Here is a 13,315-nt window from a genome sequence, read left to right as displayed (position 1 = left end):
CCTCATCCTGTTCCTGCAGGCAGCAGAACGTTCCCCTGTGCCCATACATTTAATGATCTCAAATTTCCTCCTCCTTCTTGCAGCAAACTGTTCTGCTGAGCCCTGGTTGTTCATATTCTAGATTGGGATTAAATTCTTGTTGGTCTTAAAATTTATGTTTTTAAAAAACATGGCTGGGCTTGCCACCCTTTGGAGTTGTGCTATAGGTGCTGTCTGCTGCATGTGAGACATTTTCTGTAGGTTTAAAGGCAAATGAGTTTGTACCTATAGCAATAAGTTTATATCTAGAGCATCTTCTGTGTTGGGCAGGCTCCCTCAAATATGAGGATCTGCTAAATCTATGGAGTGGAGATCTTGCTGATGAGTCTCACCTTTCACTGCAGGCTGTTAGTCATGTTTGAGCCTGCAGTAAATGAAGTTTTTGGGTGAAGATGCTGTAACCAAGGCCTGTGAGAGACTAAGTAATGAATTTACAGGTTGCTCCACAGAGGACAGACATCCCCTTACATTCTCTTTTCTCTTTTTCCACTCATGTCAGGTGCAATGTCAAAGTGATGCATTTCATGTCATGTTATTGATGTTGTTACCCAGATATTTATATCTATAAATATATATGTGTTGTGTCTATATGTAAGTTTTATGTATTTGAGAGGCCTTTAAATGTTTTGAAAATAGTTATTTAATAGTATTCTGTCAATTAAGTTTAATCTAAGATATTCCTTTACAGTAATGACAAAAAAGAAGTGATATTTGAGATGCTTGGCACGTTGTGTTTGTGTTTATACTTTTTTGTGTTTGGTTCAGAAGTCCCCAGGCTTGTGTTGATTTTCTTTGTGAACCTCCAAATACCAGTGTAACTTCAAAGGGTGAAATGATTGATGCTACAAACAGAATTTTAGGAAGTTTACAACACTTGTTAACTCGTGGAGGATATTTATTCCAAAGTTACTTTTATAGAGCCTTACTGTAGTCGTGTGTATCTTCTGTTAGGCAGAAAAATGTTGCTAATTTGAATTTTCTCAGGCTTTGGAAGAAGGATGGGTCAAAATATGGTGTACAAACTTATAAGACTAGTGGCAAATAAGCCCTGGAAATAGGTTTGTTGTGTCACCTGGATTTTTTCCCTTTTTGTCTTTTAGTTTTAAATTGAAGAGAAAATGTCCCTTTACGATGACCTGGGGGTGGAGACCAGTGACTCTAAAACAGAAGGCTGGTCTAAAAATTTCAAACTACTGCAGTCTCAGTTGCAGGTGAAGAAAGCAGCTCTCACACAAGCAAAGGTACCTATTATTTGGCTTCATATTAATCAAACTTCTTTTGTGTTTGGAACACTGAGGATAGTTTGTGTCCTTAGCATACCCATTTGGGGTAATTTTAAAGTATTTCTGGTGTACATGAAAGAGAAAAGGAGTGCAAGCTAATTCCTTGAGCTTAAACTGTGACAGAGCTATTTTCTCTTTACTGCTACAATATTTCACCCTTCTTCTTTAAGCAGTGTTGATAGTTTGATTTTTCAACTTCATTGAAAAAGCAGCAGCAGCACAGATTCTGGATACTGAAGTAGGCACAGCATTTTTGCACTGGAGTTACTCCTGATTTGTGCTGCTAAAATCAGGGGCAGGTTTTAGCTGATAATTAGAACAACCTGCATGCATTGGATCTAAATGGATGTTCTTTGAGATCTGTTCTTTGTCCTAATCCAAACTGGGGACCATTCACCTCCCACTGTGTCCTAGTGCATGCACCAGCCAAGTCAGATCTCACTTAAAAAGAGAAAAGGATGCACTGGTTTCACTGGAGTGCTCTTTGAAATGGTGCATCAGGTCTGGTTTTGTGTAGCAGCTCTTTAACAGCAGCTGGCAAGCATCTGTCTCAGAGCTGAGCAGCCTTTGCCACCACTGAATCCTGAGAGAGACCTGGTTGCCCACATCAAGGTTCATTAGAAGTGTTGAGAGTTCCTGTACATGGATAAACTGAAGAGAAATGATGTCTTGAGCTTTGCACAGTGAAGAATTTGAGGCTGAGGTTTTCATACTTAATAAAAAAAGGGAGATACCAAATATGCTTGAGTATATAAAGCTGTCTGCTTTTTAGAAAACTGTTTTGTGAACTTTTTTTAGTCATTTTGGGTCTTGGTGATTTTGCAGAGTCAGAGAACAAAACAAACAACAGTCCTTGCTCCAGTGATTGACCTGAAACGAGGTAGCTCCTCTGATGAGAGACAGATTGTGGACACACCACCTCATGTAGCAGCTGGCTTAAAGGTAAGAGCAAGACATCTAAAAAGCCCAACTGCTAGCAGATGTTTTAGGATTGGATTTTTTTGGGCTTCAGTCTGTGGTTGGGTTTGTTTTCATCATCATCCCTAGTGGTCCCAGTGAGAGACTGGGTGAAATGTTGGGTTTCAGTTAAAACCCAGATTTCTCCTAGTACTGGTAGGTTGAACTGTTAAACTCTTGGTGTCCAGCTGCATGGTTTCAGATCTCAGCTGAAAAAACTGCTTTTTGTTTTTGCCAGGACCCTGTCCCTAGTGGCTTTTCTGCAGGAGAGGTGCTGATCCCTCTGGCAGATGAGTATGACCCCATGTTCCCAAATGACTATGAGAAGGTGGTGAAACGGCAGCGAGAGGAGCGGCAGAGGCAGCGTGAGCTGGAGAGGCAGAAGGAGATTGAAGAGAGAGAAAAGTAAGGCTTTTGTTTAAACTCAGGACATCCTGACAGAGAAAGGGTAGAGAAATCTGTGTTTAGTTTTATCCCTCTCAACACTTTCAAGGAAATTCTGTTTTAATTAATATGTTCTAATTCTCTTGCTAAAGGATATATCCTATTTACAGGGTTGGTTTTTTTGGCTGAAAGACCTGTGTCAAGTTTTTCTAGGCTTACTTTATTTCCCTAGTAGCAGCAGTATTTGGGTACTTCACACTTCATTATCAGACTTTGATCTTGCAGGTATTGGGGAGCCTTTGTTGTCAGGATAACCTGACTACAGAAGTACCTTCCCTCCTTTCTGCTTTTCAGTACTCCAAACTGATCCATGAATGCATTTCAGGTGTAAAGATGTGGCTCACAGAGCCTTTGAGAGGCATAGTTACATTTTCTTTTCTTAGTATTCTGCAGTCAGTTTAAATGAGTTGATTATTTATTACTCCTTTATCTCAGGACAAAAGATACTACTTATTTTTAATTACTTTAATGCCCTTTCCCTGCAATAAGAAATCTCTAATCATATTAAAGAAATTGAATGCAGTTTCCATGTCCTATTGAAATACTTGGTAAAACATCTGCCAGCCAGGCAATAAGGTTATATTTGCTTATTTTAAGTGAAATTAATAGGCCAGCTTCATCATGTAATTCCATTGACTTTAGATAATTCATAACAAGAAGGATATTGCCCTGTTCAGGTTATGGAAATTAGTATTTCTAGTCATTCAGATGTCTCTTTTTTCTCAGAAGGCCAGAGGCTCTGTCACACTTAACTAGCATGCAAGACCTCTGAAATCTGGGCTGTCCTTCCCACAGCTTCAGTGCTGATTGCTATTTAGTCATGCTGTAGGTGACTAGGTTGGACCAGGTGATCTCCAGAGGTCTCTTCCAGCCCCACCATGCTGGGATTCTCTGCAGCTGTGGGATGTGGGCCAAGAGGGCAGTTTTTATCATAAAATTCAAGACAAGAACTGAGAAATAGGTCATACATTCTGATTTAAAATTGAGGAAACAGTCTCAGCCAAACCTGCATCACATGTTTGCTTTGTGGTAACCCAGATGTTTGAAGAGTGGGTACATTAGTTTGAAATTCACAGTGTAGAGATTCAGATTTATCTCGTTCCATAGAATCTTTATTAAGGGTGGAAAAGGCCTCGAAGGTCATCAAGCCCAACACTCCAATGACCACCCAACCATGTCCTGAAATGTCATGTCTGTACGTTTTTTGAACACCTCCAGGGATGGTGATGTAGTGGTGCTGGTTTTAGCACCTTGTAGCACAGTTTTGAGGGCTGTTTTGAGAAAGTTCTGATTAACTTTTGCAAAAAAATACCTTTTTCTCAGGTGTTCAAAGGGGTAATGTCAGGATCACAGTAACAAAGTGCAAACAATTCTTGAAGCATTTCTCCCCTAATGTTAAAAGCTGGTTTTAGCACCTTGTAGCACAGTTTTGAGGGCTGTTTTGAGAAAGTTCTGATTAACTTTTGCAGAAAAATACCTTTTTCTCATGTAATTCAAAGGATCACAGTAACAGTCAAAGTGCAAACAGTTCTTGAAGCATTTCTCCCCTAGTGTTAAAAGCTTTCATAGACTGGATTGTATCTTATTTTAATTGCCAAGGTGGTGTCTCAAGCTGATGTTTAAGCATGATGGGTTTTTTGTTTGTTTTTTTTAATTGACTGTGTAATTTATAATATTCTTTATAGCTTGTGATGGGGAATTTAAAAGGGATTTTGTTCAAAGCAGGGTGATTAATTAGTTTCTGTTACCTTGTTAGTGGCTCCATCCAGCACCTCCTTCAGTGTAGTCACCATTCTCAGCTTGGTCTAGATTTATTCAGATGCTTCCTCATTTTCATACATTCTTCTTGGATGGCTTGCAAGTGGAACATGATCTTGCTTTGGATCCATCTTACATTTTCCAAAAAACACTCCATGAAAATAAAAGCAAAGAAACACAAAGCAAAGGTGTTTACTTACACCCTCATGGAAGAGGTTATAAAATGCCACTCAAGAGTGCAGCAGCATAATTCACACTGCAGAAGTGACAGCACAAGTTAAAGCAAAGACTTCACTTTGGTGGTTTCTTATCCTAACATACTGTGTCTCCTAGAAGACGTAAAGACAGACATGAAGCCAGTGGGTTCTCAAGAAGACCTGATCCAGATTCTGATGAAGATGAAGATTATGAAAGGGAGAGACGAAAAAGAAGTAAGGGAATTTTTTTGGTTTTGATGGAGAAAGAGGAGAGAAAAGGGTGGGAGGGTGTGGAATTCACAATCCTGCTTCATGGATTCTGTATTTCTGTGTTCTCAGCTCTACTCTCTAAATTTCTGCCTAGTGTAGGTTCCATGAAAGGGGTGAGACAGGGTGGAATCAGGCTGTGAGAATCACTGCTGAGTTTTCACTCTCCAAGCTTAGCATTCCTCCATTTGTTGTTTGAATGCCTGGAGAAGTAGTGAGATGATGTGGATCCAGGTCGTGAGAGATGTCTCTGGATAAGTAAAATTAAACTTTCTTCTCTTTTCAGCAAAAAACTTACAGTAAATAATTCAAGTCTGTTATTTTAAAAAAAAGAAAATTTCTGATGGGACATTTGAAATATTTGCCCTGCCTTGGGAGTTTGGGAATACATTGTTCCTTAAAATGTGGAAGGGGCTTTGTACTCAGTGTTTTGAAAGTATAGTTGAGCTTGAGCAGAGTATCTTTCCACTTGTTTTGATTGAGCAGTTTTAGAACTGATGATTTGTTTCACTCCAGACTTCACTTTTGAAATCCTGTGGAACATGTTTTTGATAGACACCATACGTGGTACCTCACTGGAGTCTGATGTTGTCTCCCTTGATGTGCCTTTCATTCATTTCTAGTTTACTGCTGTTGAAACTTCCCAGAATTCTCTCTTACTACTTCTCTGTTGATAGTCGTGTGTTTAGAACTGGCTGGTGAGGAGCCAGCAGCTGTGCTGAGACTCAGCAAAGCTCTTCCAAGCAGCAGAACCTGATGACATGAACGTGTTGTCTTCCATTTCACTCACAGGTATGGGAGGAGCTGCCATTGCACCACCCACTTCTCTTGTTGAGAAGGACAAAGAACGTAAGTCACACCTCTGGGGCAAAGGATTCTTTTGGTGCTGCTGGAGAAGTGCTTTGGCAAGTTGGTCTGTTACAGCCTGTTCAGTTGCTCATTTCTGATGTGAAGGAAGAAATTCTGCAGACAGGCTTCTCTGAGGAGCTTGGAGAAGGCAGTTGCCCACTAGATGGCATCATGTTGTCACAAGAACAAAATTGGTCAGGTTTTTTTGCATGCCTAATTATCTTACATTTTAAAATTAAAATAATGGCCAGCATTTTGTGTATGTTGTTAAAAACAGTGAGGGAAAAAAGCTTACACATACAAACTTTCCTTTGGGAATCCTGATTTTGTTTATGAGTAGAAGTAAATTAAAAATAAGGAAGCTTGGCAGAGGAAGTGGATGATAAAATGGCAAAGGCATTTGTAGTGTGTAAACATTAAAAACAGAGAGATTGTTTTGAGTAAACAATGTAAGGAAAAGTAAATATAGGCTGGAAAGGGGAGAAATACCCTGAGGGGGAGAGCTTTCAAAATGTGACATGCTCTCACAAGGAAACCTTTGTACAGCTTGTTACTTGATGCTCAAAGCTAGGCTGGAAAAAGCTGAGGAAATATTGCTGGAGCAGAAGTCTCAGTTCATCTCCTGCTTAAATAAGGACTTTTTTTTTCCTCATACAACATCCTCAAACTTCACTCTTGACATTTTTTTTGTAAGATACTAGTTCACAAGACAATTATCTCAAGTGAAATCAGTCTGAAAGTCTGTAAGTAATTCAAAAGTGTGTTCTGTGGGCTTTGTTTTTTACATCTTGCCACTTGACTTTTCAGTGGAAGGTAGTTTAATATGAGATACCTTTTGCATATATCTGTCTCCATCCAGGAAAAGCTGCAGTTCAGACACTGTCAGTGAGATCTCTTAAGACTGCATAAACACGTCTCTTTGAGTTGTATTCATTCTTTCCAGTAGGCTGATTTCTTGTTTTTTTATAAGCATACAGTGTACTTCTCTTTACAGACCTCAGGCCCCAAGCTGTGTGCATTGATCTGTTTTTCCCGTAATTCTGTTCCTGATGAATGGGGCATTTTAAGTTGGCTTGTCCTCTGTGTGGATAAACTCACTGTAGTGCAGGGAGCCTCTTAATATTTCCTTTCTCCATAAGTAAGAAGTTAGTAAATGCATCATAGACTTGTGGATGCAAACTCATTGTATATCCAGTAAGGAAAATCCAAAATAATTGACCTTAAATCTTGTTTCAGAGAGAGAGGTGAGGGGTTGTTAAAGCAGCGTGTGTTTGATGGATGAGGAGCTGGCCCCATGCACGTCCAGCCTGGCAGCCTGGGCTGCCCCCCCAGCAGCCTGGGCAGCAGGGCAGGGAGGGGATCCTGCCCCTCTGCCAGCTCTGGGAGACCCCCCTGCAGTGCTGGGGCAGCTCTGGAGTCCTCAGCACAGCAGAGCCAGGGACCTGCTGGAGCGGGGCCAGAGGAGCCCCAGCAATGCCCCGAGGGGGGAACCCCTCTGCTGGGAGCCCAGCAGGAGAGAGTTGGGCTGGGGCAGCTGAGAGGAGAAGGCTCCAGCTGGGGAGACCTGCTGGGGGTCTCCTCAGATGTAGGGAGTCTATAGGATAGATGGGGACAGACTTTTGAACAAAGCCTGTTATGACAGGACAAGGAGTGATGGTTTAAACTAGAAGAGGGGAGATTCAGACTAGGTATAAGGAAGAAATTTTTGACCCTGAGGGTGGTGAGCCCCTGGCCCAGGCTGCCCAGAGAGGTGGTCACTGCCCCATCCCTGGAACCATTCCAGGTGAGGTTGGATGGGGCTCTGAGCAACCTGCTCTAGTTGGGGCTGTCCCTGCTCCCTGCAGGGGGGTTGGACTAGATAACTTTGAAAGGTCCTTTCCAACTCAAACTGCTCTGATTCTTGCCCAAAGGAGACATTGTTCTCATTCAGTTTTATGTGGAAGCCTTTTTTGTAATGGTTTTTAATATTAAAGCATAAAAAAGCACAACTTGCAGATGAAGAGCTGTCTGTAAATGAGTTAGATTGGAGGCACAGTACTCTGGTGTACATAACCAGCAGGTAGTTCCTGCCAAGTATTTCATTGTTAAAGCAAACATCTCCTTTTTCTTCAGCTGTTGCCTCATTTCCATATGAAGAGGAGTCAAGACCTCGGGCACCATCTTCCAAAGCAGCTATTCCTCCTCCAGCCTACGATGAGCCAGAAAGACCTCGTTCCCCCACAGGACCTAGCAACTCCTTCCTTGCCAACATGGGGTAAATGATTGACTTGGGCCCATTTTGTGGAAAAAGGCATTAGAAGGTGGTGGAAACCAAAAGTTAAAATAGTTTGTCAGTAGAGCAGCAGTGTCTGTGTGGTTGGTCTGAGTGCATTTAGTCCTAAGTGGCAGGTTAGAGAGGAAGCAGTGGATTCACTCCGTGGAGAGAGAGGCCTTTGAGGTGGTTGCATTCAAGGCTGTGCTTTAAAGCAAGTTCTGAAGCCACATTCCAGCATTTAAAGTGCTTATGGCTGGTACAAGCCAAGCTCATGCAGCATACAGAAAAACACAGATGGCATGTTAGCTCCTCTAGGTTTCTTTTCCAGCTTTGCCTTCAATTTGCTGCAGAGCAGCAGGCAGCTCATTTCAGCTCTGTTCTGTGTGTTTGTTCAGAAATCCCAGGCATGTTTACACCAGTGTGGCAGCTGGGGCTGCAGAGCTGTCCCTTTGCTTTTCCACCTTGGATGAGCACTGTGTGTAAAGCTCCTGTTAGTACTGTGGCAGCAAAGTGGAGTTGGGTGTGTAGTTAAAAAGGGCTTAGAGAGCTCATGTGGAAGGTGCAGTGAGTAACTGTGGCCTTTTTACCAGTCCCATAAAGGAGGCAATTTTTGATGCATTTTTTTTGGATATAAACATTTCTTTCTCACATTGTCCAGAAAAAGTAAAACCAAAGTGTACTGTTGGACCAGTTTCTGCAGTGTTACCAGTTCTAGTTAGCACCCTGGGACCTTCCAATCACTGAAGGAAATGCCAAAAATAGGCCCTGCCTTACTTTGACCACACAATTGACTACTTTTTATTCTGTGACTTAGTGTTTTAACCTTTCAACATTACATAGCCAGACTTTTTGGCCTTTTTTAGAGGTGTCTCATATAGCATGTTTAGAAAATAGTCACCTGATTAATGGAAGGTGTCCCTGCCCATGGCAGAGGGCCTTGAGCTGCTGCCATTTAAAGGTCATCTCCAACCCAAACCATTTTGTAGCTTGTGTGACACTGCCTTGCACTGGTCATGGGAGTTGGGCTGGGTTTGAGAATGTTAATGTTTTCTGTAAGAGACCTTCACTAACTGATGCTTTTTCTCTTTGCAGAGGGACAGTAGCTCATAAAATCATGCAGAAATATGGCTTCAGAGAGGGCCAGGGGCTGGGCAAGCACGAACAGGGGCTGAGCACAGCACTGTCAGTAGAGAAAACCAGCAAGAGGGGTGGCAAGATCATTGTTGGAGAATCTACAGAGAAAGGTAATTTTGTCCTACCCCAGTAGGTTTGTGGAAAATGGTCAGGGAAAAATAATAGTTCAGGCTCAATAGAAGCTCCTGGGTTTTTTTGATTGCCACCTGTCCTTGCAGAATATACTAATTAGATTTGGAAGAATAACTAATTTGTAACTGGAAGTTGTAAGTAGATGAACCTTAAAGGAACCTTAAAGGTCCCTCCCAACCCACACTGTTTTAGGGTAGTGGAAACACATCTTTTAAATCTTTTTCTAAAGTGGTCCTTTGATAGTTATTTTAGCTCATCCTCCCCTTCTCCCATCAGTTGTCCTCCCTCAGTGTTTGGAGGCATCTCTTCAAGGGCTGATCTGCTCTGTTCCTGCTGGCTTCCTCCCTATCACGTTAAGATGAGCACAAGTGTTGGGATCCAGGAGATCTGATTTTTAGTTCTTAGGGGATCTGATACAATTCTGAACTTAAAAATTATTTCCCTCAAAAAAAAAAAAACCCAAAACTGAATCTTGTCAGTGTTCCAGCTTAACTCACATCTGTAGCAGAGATTTTACTACTTATTGTCCTTCCAAATAGCTACAAGTTCTGAATTCCTCACCCATAAGAAAGTATTTTTTGTGGCTTTTATTCTATTGTTTGATAACAGTAAAATTCTGCTAAAAGCCCCCATATTAGGCTTGAATGAGCTTTAATCTTAAATTATTCCATCATTCACTGTTCTCTCTTCACAACAGAAACGGGCAAGAAGGCAGATTCCAACCCCTTGACTGAGATCCTGAAATGCCCAACTAAAGTGGTCTTGCTAAGGGTAAGTTGGGAGTAAGAGAAGGTGTCTTGGTGTCTGCAGCCCACGTGGCTGGTCCTGTACCTACCTGGGGCTTTGTGCTGTGGAGAAAATGTGTGTTCCTGAGGCACGACTTGTGGCTGTGAAGTGACAAACCGCTTTAGGTCTGTAGATTATAGTTACCTTGTCTCAGGATGAGGAAACTCTCTCCTCCTGGGGCTCTTGACAGGTTAACAGAATGCCTAAAGCATTGATGGTCACAGTTGCATGTGTCCATGATTTGTCTCCATAACCATCAGTATGGACTACACCCAGTGAGTTTGGTTGGTTTTCTTGACTTTCAGAACATGGTAGGTGCTGGGGAGGTGGATGAAGATCTAGAAGTCGAAACTAAAGAGGAGTGTGAGAAATATGGCAAGGTTGGGAAATGTGTCATCTTTGAGGTAAGAGAGAATTGGTCTCCCCTTTTGGCAGCTCCAAAAGCAAGCTGGGCACTGATCCCTCACTGCTGGCTTATTACTGCCTAAGAGAAGGTCTCACAAGGGTCTTTTGCCATGTTGTTACTCTGAATTTTCCATATCTTTAAGATACAAACTTTTAAACTCAGAAACTGTGCAAAAATCTCTGAGTGTTGTCCTTTTGGAACCTTTTTACTGTGTTCTTCTCACTACTTCTGTGAAGAACAGTTGAAAACAGTATATTTTTTTTCTAATTCTTTAATGATTTCAATTCTTGTCATTCCTGAGTTGTAATTACTTCCCATTTGGGGGTTTGTTTTGTTTCAGATTCCTGGTGCCCCTGATGATGAAGCTGTAAGAATATTTTTAGAGTTTGAACGGGTTGAATCTGCCATCAAAGGTAGGACATTAAATTGTGTCCTGTGACCCTCAGAGTTAATTTCTGTAGAGAGATTAAACACTCTCAGTGTTTAATCAGTTTAGCTGAAGAAACATTTATTTTATTGAACTGCTGCTGGCTGACCTGCTCTTGGTTTCATTTCCAGCCGTGGTGGATCTGAATGGAAGATACTTTGGAGGCAGAGTCGTGAAGGCTTGTTTCTACAACCTGGACAAGTTCAGAGTACTGGATCTGGCAGAGCAAGTTTGATTTTAAAAATCTGGCTCGAGGTGTCACTGTTTTGGCAATCACGTTTTCAGGGGTGGGCTGGGAGTGGAGGAGAGGGAAGCAGCTTTCCTAGCAAACTGGAAACAGGCCTCATTGAATGGATTTTTCACATTCGTTGTGACTTACTTTTTTTTTTGTAATATAAAGCCCTTTGAAAGTAAGAGTCACGTCTGTGTGGTTTTGAATTGCACAATTCTGCTTGTTGCTCTGGGGATCCTGGGTTTTTTTTTGACTGTTCTTTTGAAAACCCACTGCTGAGGAGATGCTTTGTCTGTATTCCTGCTTTCCTTGTTCTGGTGCTTCATCGTGGAGTCCCTGTGCTGCAGCCACAGTAAGTGGGAAGCTTTGGAAAAGGACTGTGTGCTGTCATCCTTCTCTGCCCTGAGGGCACCTCTCAGAGTTGCAGCCTTGCTCTCATAAGTCCTCCATCCCTGTACACCACGGTGATTTGGGGTCGCTGGACTGCTGGCAGCCAGTCTGTTCTCTCCTGACTCCAGGACAATACTTCCCATGCCAGAATGGAGACTAAAATAACAAGGGATGAGTCTGTCTTTCCTCCCAAATCCAAAGGAAATGCACATTTAACCCAGGGAAATGGAAGGAGGAAGGGATTTGAAGTGCTGAGCCATCGGAATGGGAGTGAGTGGACTGTTTGCAGGAGCTCTGTGCTGTCTGGCAGCCTGCTGGAGACACCCAGGGCGAGCTGATAGCAGGTTGTGAGTAACACACTGGAGGCAGAACTGAGGGAAGCTCATTTTTGTGTCTGGCCAACTGCCAGATTCTCACTGACGTCACACGTAGGTAGCTAACTTCTTGTTTGATTGACTCAAACCTGGCATTTGCTTTCTCTCTGTATATATTTCTGTCTTTGAGGTCAAATAACATCAGGGTTGGGATTTGGGGGAGCAGTGCCAGTGGAAATTTTCAAAGTAGGAGGCAACAGGATTGTCATATGAAAATCTGAAGAGCTGACAGACTAAACTACCAAACACTACAACTCTTTTATCTGATGTAAAATAATATGTAGCACTCCTCTCCTGCTCTTTTGTTTGCTTTTTGTTTGGGAACAGCATGTGACACAGAGTTGGCAGGAGGTGGCTGTGCAGCCATGGCATTGTCTCTGCTCCACTGCACCTGGAATGGTGCAGATAGGAAAATGGCAGGGAGCTCTGAGGGCATTTTGGCTGTTGGAAAGCTGATGCTGGATCTCTTCTTCCTGTTACACACACACATTGGGGGGGTACAGACCTGTAGTTGCTCCACGCTGTGAATATCTCCAGTTGTTGCCCTTTCATTAAGTGTTGGCTGCAGATCTATATGACAAACCCTTGGTCTTGTGTTTTGCTTATTTTGCCTGCTTGTGTTCCTCCAGCCTCTGTACAAACACTTGCTTGTAAAACAGAAAATGATTTTTGAAAAAAAAAACCTTGTATTTTACCTGCTGTGTGGTGGCTTCCTTACTGTCTCCTCCTGTGGCACGAGGCCTGGCCCCAGGGTCCTTCACTGCTCCACCCCCTCTGCTGCTGCTGGGCCCTGGAATCCAACCTGGAAATCCTGCCTGCAGCAGAGGTGAAAATCCAGCCTGACTAACACCGAAACCACAGGGCCTGGGGCAATAACAGAATCCAGATTCTGTTCTTGGCTCTGCTCTTGGCTTCCTGTTTGACCTTGAGCAACACGTCGAGGCCTTTGCTGGTGTGTAGTCAAAGGAATGAGCCCCATGTGAATTAGCATGGGTTTGCTAATAAGGCTCAGGTACAGGCTGTAGAAAGTGAAGTGCTGGTAACAGAGGAGGGGTGGTCTGAACTTAGCATCAGAGAGGACTTGAAGCAATGTGCTTCAGGGAACTGCTGGAGAGGGTCCAGCAGGGGCTGCAGAGCTGCTGAGGGTCTGGAGCATCTCTGTGAGGAAAGGCTGAGAGCCCTGGGGCTGCTCAGCCTGGAGCGGAGAAGACAGAGGGGGTCTGGTCAATGCTGAGCAAGAGCTAAAGGGTGGAGGCCAAGAGCACAGGACCAGACTTGTCCTTGGTGCCCAGCGACAGGTCAAGGGGCAATGGGCACAAACTGGAACCCAGGAGGTTCCATCTGAACATGGGGAAAAACTTCAGGTAGAAACCTGAAGATGACCAG

The 13,315-nt window shown here is 42.8% G+C and overlaps 1 protein-coding gene across 1 annotated transcript; it reads left to right on the top strand.

The window, feature by feature from the left end:
* Positions 1-1,138: 1,138 nt before the first annotated feature.
* On the top strand, positions 1,139-11,474 carry RBM17 (RNA binding motif protein 17). Its single transcript, XM_008947108.1, has 11 exons — positions 1,139-1,280; positions 2,148-2,264; positions 2,518-2,684; positions 4,815-4,912; positions 5,738-5,794; positions 7,907-8,048; positions 9,141-9,292; positions 10,012-10,085; positions 10,406-10,504; positions 10,847-10,919; positions 11,065-11,474. Exons 1-11 carry the CDS (start codon positions 1,158-1,160, stop codon positions 11,166-11,168), a joined length of 1,206 nt encoding a protein of 401 aa, XP_008945356.1. The 5' UTR covers positions 1,139-1,157; the 3' UTR covers positions 11,169-11,474.
* Positions 11,475-13,315: the final 1,841 nt, after the last annotated feature.

The sequence above is a fragment of the Merops nubicus genome, unplaced genomic scaffold (assembly GCF_000691845.1).
Source record: "Merops nubicus isolate BGI_N331 unplaced genomic scaffold, ASM69184v1 scaffold3919, whole genome shotgun sequence".
Taxonomy (NCBI): Eukaryota; Metazoa; Chordata; class Aves; order Coraciiformes; family Meropidae; genus Merops; species Merops nubicus.
Note: the sequence above shows the minus strand (reverse complement) of the source record. Positions and strands in the feature narration are given on the sequence as shown.